The 19560-nt window shown below is 50.1% G+C and overlaps 5 protein-coding genes across 5 annotated transcripts; 1 reads left to right on the forward strand and 4 right to left on the reverse strand.

The window, feature by feature from the left end:
- Window positions 1–21: 21 nt before the first annotated feature.
- FIESC28_09503 (uncharacterized protein) lies at window positions 22–4879 on the reverse strand (the record flags this gene model as incomplete). Its single annotated transcript, XM_031163639.1, has 4 exons — window positions 22–1188; window positions 1243–4492; window positions 4588–4740; window positions 4818–4879. The coding sequence occupies 4 exons, from the start codon at window positions 4877–4879 to the stop codon at window positions 22–24; spliced, it is 4632 nt and encodes a 1543-aa protein (XP_031012327.1).
- Window positions 4880–6088: 1209 nt separating this feature from the next.
- Window positions 6089–7135, forward strand: FIESC28_09504 (uncharacterized protein; the record flags this gene model as incomplete). The annotated part of the gene is made up of 1 exon (XM_031163640.1): window positions 6089–7135. One exon carries the CDS (start codon window positions 6089–6091, stop codon window positions 7133–7135), a length of 1047 nt encoding a protein of 348 aa, XP_031012328.1.
- A 336-nt stretch (window positions 7136–7471) lies between these two features.
- FIESC28_09505 (uncharacterized protein) lies at window positions 7472–10948 on the reverse strand (the record flags this gene model as incomplete). The annotated part of the gene is made up of 1 exon (XM_031163641.1): window positions 7472–10948. The coding sequence occupies one exon, from the start codon at window positions 10946–10948 to the stop codon at window positions 7472–7474; it is 3477 nt and encodes a 1158-aa protein (XP_031012329.1).
- A 1573-nt stretch (window positions 10949–12521) lies between these two features.
- On the reverse strand, window positions 12522–14369 carry FIESC28_09506 (uncharacterized protein; the record flags this gene model as incomplete). The annotated part of the gene is made up of 2 exons (XM_031163642.1): window positions 12522–13502; window positions 13551–14369. The coding sequence occupies 2 exons, from the start codon at window positions 14367–14369 to the stop codon at window positions 12522–12524; spliced, it is 1800 nt and encodes a 599-aa protein (XP_031012330.1).
- Window positions 14370–15505: 1136 nt separating this feature from the next.
- FIESC28_09507 (uncharacterized protein) lies at window positions 15506–18970 on the reverse strand (the record flags this gene model as incomplete). Its single annotated transcript, XM_031163643.1, has 2 exons — window positions 15506–18753; window positions 18808–18970. 2 exons carry the CDS (start codon window positions 18968–18970, stop codon window positions 15506–15508), a joined length of 3411 nt encoding a protein of 1136 aa, XP_031012331.1.
- Window positions 18971–19560: the final 590 nt, after the last annotated feature.

Raw genomic sequence — 19560 nt, forward strand, 5'->3', positions numbered from 1 at the left:
GTTACTTCACCAACCATTCCGTTAGCTAGCTGAGGGTGTAGCACTGCCGCTCGTCTGCCTCTGCTGCTGTTGCTGTGCCTGATGCTGGGCCTGCACCGGCGCCTGTGCCTGTTGCTGTTGGGGCTGAGGCTGCTGTTGTTTCGCCTGGGCTTGCTGCTGCTGCTGCTGAGGCTGGTGCTGAGAGTGTTGATGTTGCTGGTGGGGTTGCTGATGCTGTTGGCCGGGGCTACCTGCTGCCGCACTTGCCTGCTGCTGCTGTTGTTGGCGAAGCAGAGCAGCGTATTGGTGAGGGCTAGTCGTGGCTGCGATGCCCCCGGCAAGTCCACCTTGACCATTAGCCGTACCAGCAGCAGAGTTCATTGCAGTACGCTGAGCCATCATGAGGCGTGTCAAGTGTTCCGTAGCTAGTTGACGAGCCTGTTCGGGGGTGAGATTGGGGTTCTTGGTACGAAATTGTGCCTCAAGTTGGTTCAGTTGAGCTTGGATAGCTGCAGGGAGTTGGGTTTGTGGTCGTGGAGCTATTGACCCTGCAGGACCGGATGGCATATGCAGGCCATTAGCCTGCGGCGAGCTAAGATTACCTTGGTTGAACTGGGCCATCATTGCCTGTGCGTTATTCAAGAAACTCTGGTTCATCGGATTGTTATTATTAATGCCGTTAACACCATTGACTGCGTTTCGCATCTGCGCAGGGGGGCTCTGCTGAGCCCCTGTCGCTGCCCCCTGACCTGGGGTGCCAGGGCCGCCCTGAGCATGCATCTGTGCAGCTCGTTGCTGTTCTGATATACGTTGGGCGCGCATCATCAAGCTAACATCAGGTGGGGGGTTCGGTATCGGCATGCGGTTGTGTTGCCCCTGCATTGCCTGCATTTGAGCCTGCTGTACACCGTTCATTTGAGTTGGCGGCACGAGTCCGCCGGTCATATGAGCCGGTACACCTCCCATGCCGTTAGCAGCAGGCGATTGCATGGGCATCCGGGGACGCGCCTGCCCCGCGGCAGCAGCAGCAGCGACGGCGAGTTGGTTGGGAACATTGACACGGCCAACGCCGTTCATACCATTGGCTGCGGCGGCTGCGGCGGCGGCTGCAGCAGCAGCAGCTTGTGCCGAATTTTGACTTGCCTGCACAGCTCCAGGAGTACCAGCCATCTGGGCAGCTTGACCTTGAGCTCTAGCTTGCAAAACAGCCTGTGAGGTTGTCAGCTTTGCGCTTCCGCTGGGCCGTGCTGCTGTGATACTTACTCGTCTTTGAGCTTCTTGCCTTGACGCATACTGCGCCATCTTTTCGGCCAGAGCTTGGTCTCGTTCGTATCGTAGCCTGCTGTATTCTCCTGGTGTTTTAGTCGGGCGTTGCGCCGCTGGGTCATTGGCTTTCTTGTTGGCTGCATTCTGCGATGCTGTATGTTGTTGCTTTTGAGCTGTCGTCTCTCGCTTCTTGGCCAGTTTCCTCATAGCATCAAGCATCGTAAGGTGTTTCTGGTTACGTCGCCTCTCAACTCTAACAGGAACAGATTGAGGCCTTCGTCGTCCAGGAGTGACAGCTCCGTTGGCTTGGCTGGCTTGCTGTGCTATTGCCTGGTTCTGCAGGTTAATAATGTTCTGAGCCGCATTGATACGACCCGTGTAGGCTTTAAAGTATTGTGTCTTGGACATATCAGCCGGAAGCCCTTCCAGTGTGATCCATCTCTCAAAACATTCCCAGGGAGTGCGCCTCTCCGCGCCAGAATTGAAAGTGGACTTGGGTGTAAGTATACTGGAGATAAGAGACCAGTTATAGGAATGTTCCCGGACAAGGCTTTTCAATTCATCATCCTCGGCAATTGTCCATTGTGATGGATTACGGCACTCGAAGAAACTTTGTGAAGGCATGGGGTACTCGGAAGGCGGCCGGAACTGATGACCAACGTACAAGCGATCACGTATGTGCTTCATTTCGGGGTTGAACAGGGCGACCTCGTCGGTAACTGGCGGTAGGGGAAGACTAGGCATGGGATCACCGCTGACGAAACCAGCTTCGCTCTCGTCATCGGAGTCCTCGTTCTGATAATTGTACCGACTGCGCTTTCTCGGTGGGCCATCTGAAACCAACTTCATGTGGCCCTCAACATATTTGCTCAATGGTAGAGCTGGTCTTCGCCAGTGAGCATCAGGATCCCATTCAGGGCCAGTAAGATCAAACTTGGGAACCTGAAGAGGCGCACCAAACATAGGAAGCTCTTCCAAAAGCTGGTCTGCAGCAGCAGTTCGACGTAAACCAAACACAACGTCGTCATCTTGCAGATTGAATATTGCAGATGGCGCTATTGTTTCCGGAAAGTCTTCGATAAGATCGTCCAAGTTGTCTATAGACTCAACATCTCCACTAGAGACGAGGTCGGGTGTCAGTTGGTTTACACCCTCGACGTCAGCCATAGAAACATCGGCTACTGACTGTATCTTGGGCGGTATGACAGTTTGGATTTGCATCATCTTGCGCTCCTCGGGGGTAGCATCATGCCATTCTGCACAGGCATACGCAAGATTCTTGGCTACGGCTCTCTTCCATTTTCGTTCCTCTCGAAAGTCTGTTCGCATCCATTTTATTTCCTGAAGCACGACATCCCAGTGAGACGGAGGCCGAGTTGGCTCAGGGCAACGTTTGGGTTGTCGTAAAGACCATTTGTCGTGCTGCTGGAGATGGTAGACGCGCCTCAAAACCTTACATGCTTGGTGGTCCTGGATCGCCAGGTTGGCATCGGGGGTTGTGACGGTTTTGTTGGCAGTGTACAGGATTTTCTCGATTGGCTGCATCCAGGATGAACTTCCAGCAAAGCCTTGAACAAAAAGAGGAGTGTAGTAGTCTTCGGTTGGGAGAATCGTGTCTCGCTGGCTTGCCACCAATGACTTTTCTTCGACCTTCTTGGACTGCTTTCCAAACACGACGGTTGAGGGTTGGCTTCGAGATCGCTGTCTTCGGTGGGCGGACATATGGCGATGCCTCAGGCTCGGTGACTTTGGAGTGGAAGTTAGAGGAGTAAGCTGGTTGACCAAGCTCTTGTTGGTAGAAGATTGTTCCAATGTCGGCGTCTGGCGTGGGGTCGCGCCAACTATTTCGCTGACTGACTTCGGGCGCATTGCACCAGAAGAAACTCTAGTGACAGCACGCTCGACCTTCGGAGGCGAGTCTTTACGACCAGGTTCCACAGTGGCAGCAATAGGCTCGGTGTCAATAGGGGCGGGCCCAGGTGTTGACGGGGCTTCAGCTGCATCTGACTTTTCAGGTGCAGGTGTTGACGTCCCTTCAATTTGACTTTCAGCACTTGCTTTAGGCTCAAGGACATCAACGTCCATCTGTTCAGGAGCCTCTTCTTGACTGTCTGGAATTACCCTACTGTCCGAAGCCTCTGCAGGCGAACCAGCTACCACAGCGGGCGCCACATCAGCATCGAGTGTTTGCTGAGCACATTTCTCCTCAAGCTCTTCCCTGACTGTAGACACATTCTTGTCGGCTGCATCATCGATGCCCGACATATCAACATCTTCGGACACAGGCACTGCCATAGCAGTGTCTGCTTCATGGCTAGTGTTCGTTGACGACTGTGTTGTCTCTGCCTTGGCTGCGACACTCGATCGAATAGACTCTTGAAGAAGTTGTGCTTCAGCAGAGTCAGGGGGTGCTTCCAGTACACGATCTTCCAGGGCTTCAGTTGAAGAGGCTCGAGTGGCGCTGCTTTCCTGGCTCCTAGACTGTTTATCCGTATACCCACCATCAGGATCATCCCCAATCTTGTTCTGCTCTACTGGTTCGGCATACTGTGACCCCTCATGTTCTGGGCTTGTGTCCGTGGAAGCATCATCATGCACCGCAGGTGTTGTAGCACTTTGTGCTGTTGAACCAGGCGATGACAAAGCATCCGCAGGACGAGCCGCATCAGTAGAGGGGTTAACCGTCAATGGAACACCTCTGTTCGTCGCAGAAGCTCCGAAACCTCGCCCAGACTTCTCTAATACGGCCTTTCCAGTCTCAACATGCTCGCCCTTGGTTCCTGTTTCAAAGGTGACTTGATGCTGGCGTGGTATGAGTCCAGTTTCAATTGATTCATCGTCCTTCTCTCCCTTCTGTACCGGATTTGCATTGGCGCCAGTGGAAGCAGGAACACTAGGAGAGGTCTTTGGTGCCGGTTTCACCGTCGTGCCGGCAGATGAAGGCACAGCTTGACCATTTGGAGTAGGAGCAGGATCGGTATTGACGGTCGCAACTAGTTCTGTTGAAGTCTCGGGCGTGGAAGTGCTTGTCGAAGCAGTAGGAGCATCGGGTTTCGTGGATAAAAGGCCACCATTAGATTGGGTTTCATTCTGCGCATCCGCTGCGTAAGACTTGTTTGGATTGTCGAAAGTTTGCTTTGGCGCTGACTCGTTCGCAATGAATATCGACTTTGCAAGGGACTTTTTGAATATTTCTAGGGAGAAGTTTGGTCTTGGGGGAATACTGGCTTCGTTCAATGTCTTGCCTCTGTACCGGCGTTAGTTAGCATGTTACAGACATTAGGAGCTTAATGCACGCGAAAATTATTTGCCAAAAGCGCGTGTTCGACTTGCAGAACGTACTGGATAATATCGTTGGCTTGCAAAAACTGCCATTCGGCCGATGTTGTGGTCGGCGCGTCGAGGTTGGTCAAGACTGGGTGCGGCAGACCCTCGGACTGTGTCGCAACAGCGAACAGCTCGCGCAGCTTTCGCTTCCGCGACGTCACAATTGAACTGAAGCAAGTTAGCATACCGAAAAATAGATGCCCATGATCGGAAAAATCAGCTCTTTCGATTGAGCCCATACTGACCTGCACTCATTGCGCTTTGATTGAAGCAGCCTTGATAGATCGGCGGCTCCGACCTCAGTCATAGCATCGACGGCCGCGACATCCGTTTTGGGGGGCAAAGGACGTTGCAAAATAATATTTCAAGTCGTCTGAGATGAATGCACGTTTTTTTGACGATGGAATAGGCTGTTTTGATTGATTTTGGAGTGCCGATGTTGAGGGCGACGTCGCTGGAGGGCGTCAAAATTTCTGTCTCTGGGGAGACGATACCGTGGTGTTTGGCGGTTGTAACTCAAAGCACTGAATGCAGTGGAGTTTAGGTGAAGCGCGGGCACACGGGGGACAATTCAACGCTGGGGAAGGTAACAGAAGAGACTAAAGAGAGTGCGGGACTGGCGGTGGATTAGGGGGGGCAATCAACCAGGCTTGCAGCAAATAGTGGGTGTAGCGCGAGTGGTGGGCAGGAGAAGTGAGGAGCAAGGTTTGGGATAAAGCCAAGGTTTGTGGAAGATGAGATTCAAATGGCTGGTCCAAGACTTTGTCATTCGCACTGTACTAAGATTGTTCCCAAACGTGGCGCCAAATGCGTCCCGAATGTGAAAGGCAACAGAAAGGGGTTGAGAATTTTGCAAAAGCACAGTCATGTGGTAAGCGTCACACACTGTACACAATATGCTCATCGTTGCGTGTAGAACAGTCATTTGAATCCCCACCAAGTATAAGTACATGCTAGTGCATCAGAGAAACCTACTAATTGTATCTCTTGATATCTACTAAGGTAGTACTAGTACATACCCTCTTGGACTTGTTTGTAACCCGATAGCCCGGCAGCAAACAATTAGGAAAAACGTAGGTGTAAGTGATGTCTCTGTAATCTGTATAATATCGTGTATAATCTTTGATCTTTTTCTATCCAGTCATCCACAGCTCTAAATTAACTACAGCCACTTATTTTAGGGTGGCAGAATCAGATAGAAGAATAGGATTCTGCAGGGGAAAGTTAAGAGGACTTCGTTTCCAACAAAATTCCATCTTTTTATGTTGAATCTTGTGTCGATTAAGCACTGCTGGTCATCACAGCACTCCGTAGGTACCTCACATCTGAGGAAGGAATCATAGTAGGTACCTGACTCTTGTCACGGAATGGAAGCTCTAGCCCATTCAGCTCAGCCACGATGCATGCGCCACATTCAATGTGCTGCCTGCTTCTGACGTCTTTCAAAAATAATTCCATCCTCTTGACAGTATTCTGCATGTGAATCTATAATCCATCAACGAAACGACTCGCCACAATGTCCGACCACAACAAACCAGCAGCACCACGAATAGCAATCAAATTCGGCACGCCGTCGATTAACAACAACTCAAAAAAGCCTCCACGACCAAATCCACCGTCGGCACTAGGGAAAAGACCGCGATCACACGCGCTAGGGGGAGGATCTGATTCGGAAGACGACGAAGATGACCACCGCGGACGACATGAGAAAATCACCGGCTTTGGCGCGGAAGGCGCTGAAACAGAGCGCAAAGTAAAGGACCCAAGGACAGAGAAGAAAGACTTTGTTATTGCTCGACAACCGAATCGCGACTGGAGATCAAGTGCCAGAGCGCAGAAGGGCAGAAATTTACTTCCTGAGGAGGCCAGGGCGCAACAGAACGGAACAACAGTCGAAACAGAACCGGCGGACCAAGATAAGGGTCTAAAATGGGGCCTAACAATCAAGGAGAAAACGGACGATAATAAGGACGTCAAATTGAACTACGACGACGACCAAGAACCCTCAGAGGATAACGATAAGAAGCCACCTCCCAAGCGATCGGTAGACGACGAAGCCATAGATGCGTTACTCGGGAAGAAGGAGGAGGAAGACAAGATCATACATCCTACGGAAGAGGACGCTTACCGCCGGGATATTCATGAAGCTGGTGAGGCATCTACTCTCAACGACTATGAAGCCATGCCTGTGGAGGAATTTGGTGCAGCTCTCCTACGAGGAATGGGTTGGGACGGTAAACCCCGCGGAGCAGTAAAAGAAGTCAAGCGACGTCCGAACCGACTCGGGCTCGGTGCCAAGGAGCTCAAAGGGGAAGAGGACTTGGGCGGGTGGAATCAGAACGGGAAAAAGAACAGACGGCCACGTCTTGATGAATACCGCCGAGAGGAGAACAAACGAAAAGATGGCCGTCGACATGAAGACAGTTACAAGTACAGTCGGGAGAAAGATCGGGATTACAGGCATGAAAATCGTGACCGCGACCGTGACCGCGATAGAAATCGTGATAGAAACAGAGATGACGACCGACACAGAGGTCACCGAGACTATGAGCGGCGACGTTGAGGTGGTGGGATAACATCATAATATTGGGTTACACTACTCTCATCCATCAAAACAGCGCAATTGTATTTTATGGCATGTAGCTACTTTCACTGGGTAGCCATCTTTCAGAATGCCCTATATCAAACAGATCAAGATTCTTTTAGTACATGAAGCCACCACACATCTCAATCATTTCAATAACGTGAAGGCTTTGATCCGGGTATCAAGTATTTTCGATTAAAAGTAATACTAAAACTACAGTCTAGACCGCATGATGGGGGTATACGTATATTATATTCCTTCAAAAACAATTCAAGGACAACCAAACGCCATGCATTTCCTCGCGAGCACATGATTCTACCTTGCTGGCACGGTCAGTCTATCTGTTCCAGAAGGCACTTCTCCTTCATCTTCAACCCTGCCTTCGTTTATGTTGCCGTCAGCATCAGCCAGCGATGCGAGGCGTTTCCTCTCGTCATGTCTCTTCGTCAAGTTCAACGACCTCCGAATAGACATGCTTCGATTTTGGCCAGATTTCCCTTCACTGCGACCACGGTCTCCATCTGGGTCTATTACGTCTTCAAGATCCTTTCCTTGTTTGAGCGCCGTCAAGGATCTTTTAGCAACGTCCACGTCTTCGAACATGGTCTCGGTATTAAGAAGTACTCGATCGATTTGTCCGGCAATACCTCGCTGCTTCTCCAATTCATGGAGTTTCTCTCTCAGCTCTTTCATGACGTGCCATCCCTCCATTATCTCCTTTTCGATTTGCTTTCGACGATCTTCTGGGAGTGTCTTGTATTCTCTCTGACCTTGGGCGATACGAGCCCGACGGATATACTTCTGCGGTGTCTTGGATCGTTCAGCTTGCTTGACAACGCCCTTGAGCGTGTAACCAATCGGCCCAACAACAGCCGAGAGATTCTTGAGCACCAGTCCTGTCAAGCCCATACCTGTGCCCTTGACAAAACCAATTGGTCCGTTCTCCTTCGCTCCGCGAATCGGAAGACGAACGACTCCTGTGAAACCGTCGTAGACGCCATAGGCAAACTCATGCCCAGCAGCCCGGAGGCCAGAGTGGAAGCCTGTTACTCGAATGGGTCGTCGTACCGTGTTATCGCCATAGAGTCGAGGGGCGTTGTGAAATCCTTGTGCTAGAGCCATCGAGAGGTCCACTGGCGCCTTGGCGATAGCGGTAGCAGTTCTTTCAACACCGCTTGCCATGTCGCCAACATACTGCCCGCTTGTTTCTTCGGCAGTGGTCTCGCTGTGTACTGAAGCAGCGTCTGCAGGGTTTTCGGCGTCTGCAGTGCTGTTCTGCGGCGTTTTATTGCCTGTTTTTTTGGTCTTCTTCGACCTTTTTACACTCTGCCTCTTTCTGATCGACTTAGTCCTCTTTGCCCAATGGTAGGGAACGCTGGCGACGCCGTGGAATGCTTCACCAACTGTGCTAGCAATGGAACCAGCGATCCCTGTGACAGGCTCTCCGGGGCCTTCGAAATCGTTCCATTCCTTATGTCTGAGTAGTCTCAGACGCTTCCAGGTCAGTGATCCATTTCCAACCAGAATATCGGCGGCCAAGGCACCCAATTTGATGTTGGATCCTTTAACCTCCCAGACAGCTGTACGGTCTTTGAGAAGGGAGCATCGTAGAATGCTAGGAGAACTGAGGTTCAACTGACGGTGAAACTCCTTGACAGCATTGGCAGCACCATCTCCTTCTTCCGCGATTCGCTTGGCGATTGATTCGGCAGCTTGCTTTGCTTTGTCCGTAAGACAATACTCAATGCCCTCTGCAAGTTTCTCGGCGTTCAGATATTTGTAGGGAACCGGTTCAGGGCCCACGTCTGCGCTGCTCACCATCTTGCCCCAGAAGTTCTGGTCGCCGAAGAAGGGGACGATCATGGTTGGCTTGCCACACTTGAGCGCAATGGCTGTGGTACCTGCGCCTCCATGGATCACGCAGGCTTTTACTCTTGGGAATAGCCAGTCATGGGGGGTGTTATCGAGCATAAAGATGTTATCGGGAACGTCCTCTCCTCCAAGTCCACCCCAGCCCTTAGACACCAAGGCACGAACGCCTGCCAGTTCAACGGCTTCGAAAATCATTTGAGTGAACTTATCAGCATCGTCAACAACGATAGAGCCGAATCCGATGTAAATGGGATCGTCTCCGGCTGCCAGGAAATCCTCTAGCTCCTTTGGTGGTTCAAAGGTTGAGGCCAAATCAAGGAATACGAACCCAGCTACGTCAATTTCACTGCCCCAGTCCTGTGGCTTGGGTACAAGTCCCGGCGACCACAGATACGTGAAAGGCACATGGAGACGATAGGTCGCCCCTGGCGCCCAAAGAGTTGATACTGGGTCCAGAGCCAATGTCTTGACACGAAACTCATTAACCAGATCTCCTAGCCCTTGCCATACCATCATCTCAACCAAAGGATAGGAGATGAAGTTGGTATAACCTGGGTCCACATTAGAATTCTTGATGCTCGCCAAAGGATGTGGGAATGCCTGTGTTGGCGTATAAGGAAATGTAAACATCAAGTGAACAGGTATTCCTAAAGCTTCGGCGCAGTGAACATGTGCGAAACTTGGTGGGTTGGCAATGATGACATCCGCCACAAAAGGATCCTTTTCGCCCATCATCTTTAGGTTTTGCCGGTCCGACTCATCGTCTGTGGCATTTACACATGCACGCCAGAACCCATCGAACATAGTGGCCATGGCAGCTCGTCGTCGGCCGATATCTCCAGCTTTGAAAGTCTCAAGGGTCGGAATCAGACCAGGGTTCTTGACCATAAAGGCCATAAGTTCTGACGGATCGCCGCCAACAGAAAAGAACTCGAGCCCCGAATCCTTCTCCACAAAGTCACGGAATGCTGGATGTGTAGCGATGCGCACGCGATGTCCATAATCCTCCTTGAGAACTTTGCCGATCTTTAAAAATGGTTGGGCGTCTCCTCGCGAACCAATAACCATGATAACAATGTTCAGGCGCGTCTGGGGCCGTGGGTCTGCCACGGCTGTTGAGGAGGAAGACCGGCGTGGGCTTTCTGGAATATTGAGGTTCGACGGTTTTTCTGCTTGCTCAACCCTTGGGGGTGCCACCTTGTTGACAGCTGCCCCTAAAGCTTTACTTAGGTATCCAGTGCCAGCAGTTTCGTTGACCGTGATGCGCAGACGACCATCCTTCTTGACTTTGCCTGAAGTTTGGTAATTCTGGTTGCCAACACTAAAGTGGCCATATTTATCCTCGCTAAGGTCCTTGTGTGATGCCTTATCTTTCTTCCGGTGTCCGCCGCTTGGCGGTTCTCGCGGGCTGGCTGGGGGTTGTTCTTCGTCGGACGATGACGATGATGAACTTCTTCTAGGATCAAGTCCCGTATTGTCTGGCCCTCCCCAAATCGCTTTGTTCAGATAGGACGTGCCAGCCCTGGCTGGACCGGGTCGAAAGTATGAGTGACGATGATGATCGCGGCGAGGCTGCTCGGTTTGCCATGTCTTGGTCGGCTTGGGTCTGTTCTCGCGAACTGTTGACTTTTTTGGCGATACCTGGCCAGATACTTCGGGGACAGACGCAGGTTGTGACTGAACTCGTGTCTGTCTAGTGTCTTCGTTGGGAACAGTGCCAGGGGTGACAACGTCCTTGGGGCTTCTCGGCGATAATGGGCTCTCGGGCGCCAGGATCGGGCGTGGGATTGGGGCGGGATAGGCAAGATCTCCATGGTCATCTGTGATTACCGTTGTGGTTTGTTCTTCGTCTTCTTCGTTGTTGTGTTGTTGCGATACCTCGAGTTTGAGCTTCTCGGAATCTTCTGGTTGAGAATCCATGGTAGTATTACTGCACCTCCTCTGTGGGAGTAGGTAGGGCCGGTATCTTTCCCGATATTTTATATCAATATAGCAAATTCAGAGAGATATGTCGGCGAGCCTGATCGTGATGATGAGTTGGCGTAGTTATCGTATCACTGTCGCGTACGCCACTTGATCAGTCGCACCTTGGCAATATATCTGCTTGGCGGATGTTGTTGCTAGAGTCACGTATGTTATACCACGGTTCAGTGCACAGGTATTTGGGAGAGAGTCATGATCGGGGCCAAGACCATCTGATGGAAGGTTCCTATGGCATTGACAATTTTCCGGCCCTCCCGTCCCATCGTACAAATCGGGCAGGCGTCACAAGCCCATCTCTCTGGTCTCGGCAATGTTCTTTCCTAATTTCTGGTTTAGAGATGCAATGATGTCACTTGCCGTTTTTTCCACTGCGGAGCCCCTTGGCGCTCGGTGTTTTGGCTGCTTTTGCTCCGCAAGGCTAAATTAATGGACCTCCGCAGAGTCTCGTTCAGTGTCGAACCTGCGAGTGCAGGGGATAGGCGCCCGAAGATCGATGATGATGCACCGCTAAATTACTAGATGCCGGTTTCAAAGAGCTGCAGTCATGCATTGATTTGCTGTCATACCAGCATTTCTGAGTATCGTACTGTACTTCATGATACAGCCCGTCTTATCATCTCGTGATGGCTTCCTTCATCGGCATCAGTGAGGTGCAGCCACAAGATACCTACTGGGCACTGACCTAGGTACAGTACAACATTTAGAAGAAAAACATCATGACGTAGTAGCTCCTCTTTAGTCAATGCGCCAGCGGATCTCAGAGTTATGGACGAGAGATGATGAGTTATCATGACCTGTCCCGTCTGTGCTGCCGCTCGCTTTGAACTTAGTAGTTAGCGATATGTGCCTAATGATGTGGGTTAAACTAACTAGTACTTACTGATTGCCGTCATACAAATTGACAGCTACTACGTATCAAAATTTACAGAAGACGATTACCGCTTCGTCTGGCTTTGCTTGCTAGCGGGTCGTTGTGTCTTACCTGAGCCGGACTTATTGCTCCGGGCTTGAAATGTGAGTGCGATTGCCCGCAGGGTGTATTTCTGTAGCCTACTAGTCTTAAAGGACATTACCTCTGTTACTCACCTAAACTGCCACCCTATACCAGGCTAAACAAGAAGCAAAAGATCCAAGTTAGCAATAGGAACCAGCTGAACATGCACAAGATGTCCAGATTAACCTTGAAATTCGATTTACTCGTTTATCTCCTCGTCGTTCTTTTGAACATGTATATGTACAATGCTTCTCGCAGCTGGGACGGATGTAGCCTCGATTATTGTGGAAAGCCACAAAGCTCATCTACATGGATGATACAAGGACAAGCCATCCGCGATCAAGAAAAGCAGCGAATATGGCAGTGCCAAGTGCCAGCATGCATCTTTCAGGTCGACCCTACTTCTCGGGACTATGATCGACAGATATGACATATCGTTATCTACTATATTTACGATTGCTGTACCTCACTTCTTAACTCATCTGCAACGCTATTGTGATTCTCGTCGATAAGACTCTAGTGCAAAGGGACTCGCTCAAGGGTATCCGTCAAAATGCCCAACTGCATTTGCACATCGTCTTCTTGGCCCTGTCCGTCAATCTCTTTCTTATCCAGTGCTTCCCTCAAACGCTTGGCTGCAGCGAGCAGAGGACTCGCGTATCTGTGCTCTACTGCCGCAGCCATACCGGCAGGAGCCAAGTTCTTGTAGCCCTGTCCACCAAACAAGAACAGAGCAAAGTTCGCAACCTGAAGATGGAAGGGCGCATTCTGTATCCAGAACTCCCACAGCGCCTCCAAGTCCGTGTCAGCAAGGTACTCGAGATCCTGGAACAGTGTATACTGGAGCGTGTCCAAGCAGTCAGAATCAGCAAACCGTCCCTTTGAGCCATCCCTCTGAGCGGCAATAATCTCTTCTCGTAACCACGTTACGGCACATGCCTGCAGGGAAGAAAACATGCAGTTTTCCAACAAGTCCTCCAGAATATTTAATCTATCCTCCTCGTCAGGGTCCTGGTGAAGTATATGACCTGCCAACACTGTAGCTGCGTTCCGCACTCGTAATGATGGGTGGAATACAGAGACAAGAGTTAACAAATGATGATATGACATAAATGTCGCATCCTTGTCATCGGCCGCGCTAGGTCCAACTATTCGTCTCTGGTCATGAAGCCAAAGTGCTATAACAAGCAATGCCTCAACAGTGCCAGGATTTCCCTCAATCTGCGTCTGTGGTTCGTCGCCGAGAAATCGCTTCAACAAGTTATGGTGTTCAGGAAAAATATGCGCATTGGGTTGTTCGTAGTTGGCGTCAAAAATATCTGACGCGAACATGCGATAAGCAGTCAGACAAAGGAAGCCACCGGATGATAGCTTGATGGCTTCGGGATTCTTGGGATCGGGCTCAACAGACAGTGGATTTGCAGCAAATGGTGACTTCAGAACCTTCTTGACCTCATCTGAAGGCAATTTTGCCAAGCCTAAGTCGCGAGCAACAGCCTGAACACATTAGTATCGGGATCGTGCCATACGATGTCGCCCACTTACAACTAACTGTCCAACCAAGGCATCCCTGGCCTGCAGCTCTTCTACTTGCTTGAACGCCTGCAACATAGTTGGCTTCCCTGGCAGGATCCTCTCCGGATTCAAGTATTCCAAATGCCTTGCCGCCCACTCCAGACTGTTCGAGTTGACATATGCTTCGAGAATGCTTGTTACGAAGGATTGTAAGAGGCGTGATACTAATTCAGACTCGCCCTCGCCGGCCTGACCGGCATGTGCTTCGGGGTCGGGAGCACTCTTGGTCATGTCACTACCCTGGAAAGCTGTTTCTAGCTTGGTGCTAGACTGTCGTGTAGGTAGAGGTGGTCGTTTTCTCCCCGAAAGGGATCGCACGAGATCAATAACCGCTGCCGTCGTCTCGGCTCCTTGTGGGTTGTATGCTCGATAAACCGTTTGTAGTGTGGTATGGAGGTATCGTGATGGCGCTTTGACCTGTAGTCTTTGATGAAGGATGCCGAGCATACCAACCAGAGTAATGAATTTTGCACTTGCGGATGCATCGCCGGCCTCGGATGACTCTGCGTTGCTGTCAAGAACCTCGATAACCTTGAGGATGACCTCGCGGGGGTTTCCTAGGCGGGCAATGGTTTCAAGGCAGCCCTCACTGCCAGGAACAGCAATCAGCATCTCCACGAGGTCCCATCCGATTTCGCTGGTAAGCTTAGCATCTTGGAGGATTTCCTGAAGGGTTGGAAGGACTTCAGGGGAGAGGTTCGTTTCGACAACGGTGAGATAGGTAAACGTGTCTGTGGTAGGAGGACGAGCCTCCTTGAGTCTCTTGATAGCCTCTTCGGTGGTCACCATGATTCCTGATATATGATCGCTGAATCGTGTTGTTTCCCCCTCCTTTGTAACTTATGTCTGGTCTGTCTCTCGTAAACTAGAGGTACCTAGCTCAACAAAACGGTCCAGGATCTTCACGGTCTATCGGTACCTAGCTGAGGAGGGGTCGATCGTTCGGCTCGTGACAAGTCTTAGCGTACTCGTACTCAGCGAAGAGAAGGAGCGAGGTTTGTTCTGGAGCGCAAATAAAAAAAAAGATAGCGGGGAAGAAAAGCAAGTACAGTAAAAGACGGATAGGCTCCTGATCGGCAAGTATTGTATTTTTGTGGTCTCTCGCAGATGAGATAAAGGAGCATGTCACAGCATGGAAAGAACGAAACGTGCTGATGAGGGATGACGAGGAGCTTTTAGTGGAGACCTTGCTTCTTAGCGCGGGACAGTTTCGTCATTACGCTTGCAGCCATGAGCTTGTTTTCCTTTCGAGTTAGAGGCTTATACAGTATCTAGAGAGATGACTTGTATGGATGGAATTACAGTCTATCGAGGTGAGCCGAGTTTCACGGATAGTAGATATGATATTCTTGTTTTATCTGACACTGCCAACTGAAGATCAGAGACCCGACGGACCGAATAAAAAACCCACGCCACCATAAAACAAACAACGGCCCAAACTACTGACCTATTCTTAGGTGCCTAGAGTAGGTATCTATAGTACCTTACTAAGTGAGACTGTTTGATGTACTACAGGGGTTGTTGACCTTCGATCGCCAAGCCAGTTCCCGCAAGCCGTCATTTAAAGCTAACCTTCACCTCCAGATGTCAGTCAGCACTTTAATGGCAGTACGATTAAGGTATCACAGCCACAAATGAGTTTGCTGAAGAGGCATCGTTGATTGGCTCAAGCAGAATATCCAACAATTGATAGTACAAACATTTATATAAAAAAAGAACCTCCAACCTTTTTTTGATTTTCATTAAACGCCCTAAACCCGTATTGACACCCGCCTCAAACCGCAGCCCAACACCGTTCCCAGATGCAATCCGACACATATTCGCCGTGTCAACATGAGAAAATATGATACATAAAATGGACATGAGCGATATAAGAGATGATGTACAAGCTCAGCCTCTGCCGGCCGAGCCAAAGCTGATGGTATTTACATCCAGCTTGGTCTCGAGCCTTTGTTCGAGTGCCGTCCCAACCCGAACTTGTTCCTGTGTGCATAAGTATTCTGATTTTTCTTCATCGCCTCCGTCAGAATAAAAGGTTCCTCCATCGGTACAAGTTGTGGATATGCCCTGTATGGCAACACATTTTGCATTTCTTTCTTGGTCAGCGGCTTGTCTTTCTTTGGTGCTGCTGCTAGCCTTTCTTTCTGCAATTTGTTGATGATTTCTCCAAGCTCTGCATCCTTATTGACGATCTGAGCCTTGAGGAAAGGCAGTGTCTCTTGTGCCGACTCCTGGATGCCCTGCATAATAGGTACGCGCGGGGTGTACTCAATGTGATCCAACTTGGGGGCATATTTGGCATCTGGGACGATGGCAGGGTCTAATCTCGCAGCTTCGCCCTTGTTCAGAAGCGTGGTGATATCGATGCTCTCCCCCGGAGGGATAGGAGTCTGATGGCTTGGGGTGATACACTCCATGTCCACTTCCTTCCGTAGAACGTGGTCGATATCCACGGCAGAAAAATAAGCGCAAGACTGAGGCAGATCATTGATGCCAACCTGTTGGGAAAACATAGCTCGTGTCCAAACGTTTGCGACCTGAAGAGCAAGTGCTGTACGGTACTTGTCCTTATCCTTCACCAAATATCGGATTTCATCATGGACTGTGAGAGCGACCCGGGCATCGATGTTGAAGCGACGAATCAGGTAATCCATGGCGACGATAAGCAAATGAAGGTAGTCAACACCAGATGATTGGATAGCCCAATTAATTCGCGATGTCAAATAACCACCCTTGCTGATGTATCGTCCCATAAGCGCTTCGGTAATTCCTGCTCCCAATACTGGTGTTCTTGCCATATCTTGTTCAGCAAACTCCTCGAGTTTGTTGAAGACAAATGACTCGGTACCGCCTCTCCAAAAAGGACGTTTATAAAGCACCCTACGATTGGTCTTTGTACCCTTGGTGTTTGCATAGAGCTTCGACGCCGTTTCCATGGTCTGCTTCTCGGAGAGGTTAGGGTTAAACTGTCGCAATAAAGTCGCGGCGAATTTGAGACCAGCTCCATAAATTCGCCCATAGTTAAAAACTTTGGCATCGTTCCTGGTGATGCCCAGGATAGATGCCGTCCGCGAATGAAGATCCGTGCCAGCAGACTTTGTGCCCTCCAAGGTCATGAAACCGACAGCATTTCCACCATGAATTTTAAACGTTGCATCGCCCACAAGACTGGCAATCCAAAGCTCCTCCGAGTCAACATCTGCTCCTACGAAGCAGTAGCCCTTGGGTGCCTTGACCATTGCTTTGAGCTCAGAGCCGACGCGATTCTTCTTGGCATTACTAGCTGTGAGCCACGTGTTTTCGACTGCTCTGCGAGTTATAGTTCCCATTGGGATAATCTGCGGCAGAATGAAACCGGGGTTATTCGACTTCCGCCTCCCACGAACTCCCTGCATTGTGCGGAGGTCTGCGTCATAAACAACCATCTGAGATTTAATCCGATCTCTTGCACTTATCCAATAAGAGCATGAAGCGTTCATTTCCAACGCTTCCTTGGCATATGTATACTCGGAAGACAGCATGCCATTCTCAAAATAGGACAGATACCCCTTTGCCATGGGATTGGCACAGCGCGCTGTTGGACCATCCTTATGAGGGAGCTTGAAGTAGGAATGGGCATGGTCGTCACGTAGCTTGCTTTCAGACTCATCAAATTTGCACTCTACTGCTTGCTTGGCTGTGTACTTCGCGGCTTCTGCTCGAGGTACGCGGAACGTCCAACCGTATTTATCAGACCAAAATAGTGGATTTCCATCCCAGGCCATCTTCAACAATAAAGGGGCAACTCGAGTTCGAACAGTAATATTGATGGGAGAGTCGTTCGTTGGGAAGAGGTCCTTGTACCATTTGGGCATACCCGGCTTTTTCTGCCTAGCTGCTAGTCTTGGGGGGTCGTTTTTGGTCTTCCCTTTGACCATCTTGATTTCTTGCCCTGACCAGTCAAGTTGTTGCATCCAAGGGTCCTTTTCGTATTCTTCGGGCTTGTCCTTGATCTTCAAAGCTGTTTCAGTCAAACCGATAAGGCGTTCCTGAACAGCATCGGAGAGTTTGTGGTAGGTAGCCTCGGCATTCTTGATATATGCGTCCCACGAATCATCGACTGGAAGAATGACAGAGGAGAGATGCCGAAGGGCTGCAAAGCTGACAGGATGGGGACAAGTCGAGAGGAAGTTGGGGAAGACAATCTGGTAGATACGGTGGGTGATCGAGACATCGGCGGCGCAATAATCCAGAAGCTCATCCAACTTTGCCCGAATTCCTTCACGATCCAGCTCACCAAAATCATCTCGAATTGCTTTGTCGATAGAAACATTCAGGTGAAATTTAGCCACATCCCGCAGAGAGTTGACAGAGCTTCGTTCGACCCAGAGATCTTCTTCATCGTGCATTCCTTGTGTGCTCAGCATTGTCGCCAGGTCGTGGTTCGGGGTCTCGTTCGCAACTCGCTCCCGCAACTCGCGATTCTTTTTGTGCTTCATCCAGGTAGGTCGTTGCTGAGAGCACATGCCGTTCACAGCTACATGTAGCGACATTGTGTCGAGAAAGGTATTCCGGGTTTGTTTTTCGCTGTACTCTTCCAAGATCCGCGCTCGGTCAAAGCCCACATTGTGCCCTACGATAATTCGATCTTTGCTAGGATCGCCAAAAGGAATCAAGTGTCGATCATTTTCGGTCTCTCCTAATAACCACGGTGACAACCACGCATACCAAGCAGTCGGACTCGAGGCACAGGCCATCACAGCGAAAGGGCTTACTTTCCACATGACCTCGGTGTCGAACGACAGCATCTCTTCTTCAGGAACTTCAACTTTTTCGGTCTGCCCATCGGGATAATACTTTGTCCAACCACTCTGGCGTACCCATTGCCGTGGTTTTGGTGGTGGATTGGCGCGGGCAAATTGCTTCGCATATGTAAGGAACGGCTCAGATGCGTCTACACCGAGCTTGTGAAAGTGCTCGTCAAGCGTACGCCCTTGAAGCGGAGGCATGTCGAAAGCTATTGGCTCGGATTTGTCGGTGTTCTTCCCAAGCAGATCATGGCGCTGTAAATGATCTTTACATAGGTCAACGAGAACTTGTGGCGGGGGGGTTGCGCCGTCGGGGAAGATTTGGTCGAATACGTGGGAGCTGAGCTGCTGGACGCCTATCTCGTTGTATCGGGCTTCAGAAGATACTGAGGGAGAATTAGTAGCTGGTAATTTGTGCGAAAGGAGCGACGCAGTCTTACAAGCAAGGGTGTTCTTCTGCCTTGATCCGAGGCTGTTAGCGACCGCAGCCAGACATCGCACTTGAGTGCGCAAAGCATGACGACGAAAAGTTTGGCATCGAGTGATGCGACCAAAGCTGGCTGTGGAACGGCGCAAAGGGGAAACAGCAGCTGGAACAAACATTATTAAATATGGCGCAGTAGCATCCCGGCCTCTGATTATTATTATCGCCAACGAACTTGGCGATGTATGGATTGAAGGAAGCTGTGGATTGATAAGAGCACCTTGACATGGAAATGCAAGGTCAGGATGATGAATTTGGCATTTGTCTAAATTAGCGAATCCCTGCTAAGTTAAGTGGATGACGCCTTGCATTGTCGGTGGATCTACTTGCGAGTGGAGAAAATGGAAGGGTCTTTGGAGGGGCAGTTGATGGACGTAGGGCTTGTAAACCTTTAGGAAACGACGGGAGCTGCATGAACCTCAGTAAGATATCTATATCTATATCAAGGAGTTCTGGGTCAATGTCTTTTGGTCTTTGTTGTAATCCAACCCTTATCCCTTGCGAGTTAAACGGACATAAGTTCCGAGTTTGGCGTCTGTAGACGTAGATTGTGCGAGGCAGTATGGAAACATTTAGTCGAGTAGTTGACCCCTGCCCGGTCTCTGGACGAACTTGAAAGTACCTACTATACCTACGAGACAGAAGTTGAATATACCGATACAACAAGGAGATTTCAGTGATGTATGCACGTAACCTGCCTAAGAAGATA

Source organism: Fusarium coffeatum, assembly GCF_003316985.1.
Source record: "Fusarium coffeatum strain FIESC_28 chromosome Unknown BRIP53273_contig_245, whole genome shotgun sequence".
NCBI lineage: Eukaryota > Fungi > Ascomycota > Sordariomycetes > Hypocreales > Nectriaceae > Fusarium > Fusarium coffeatum.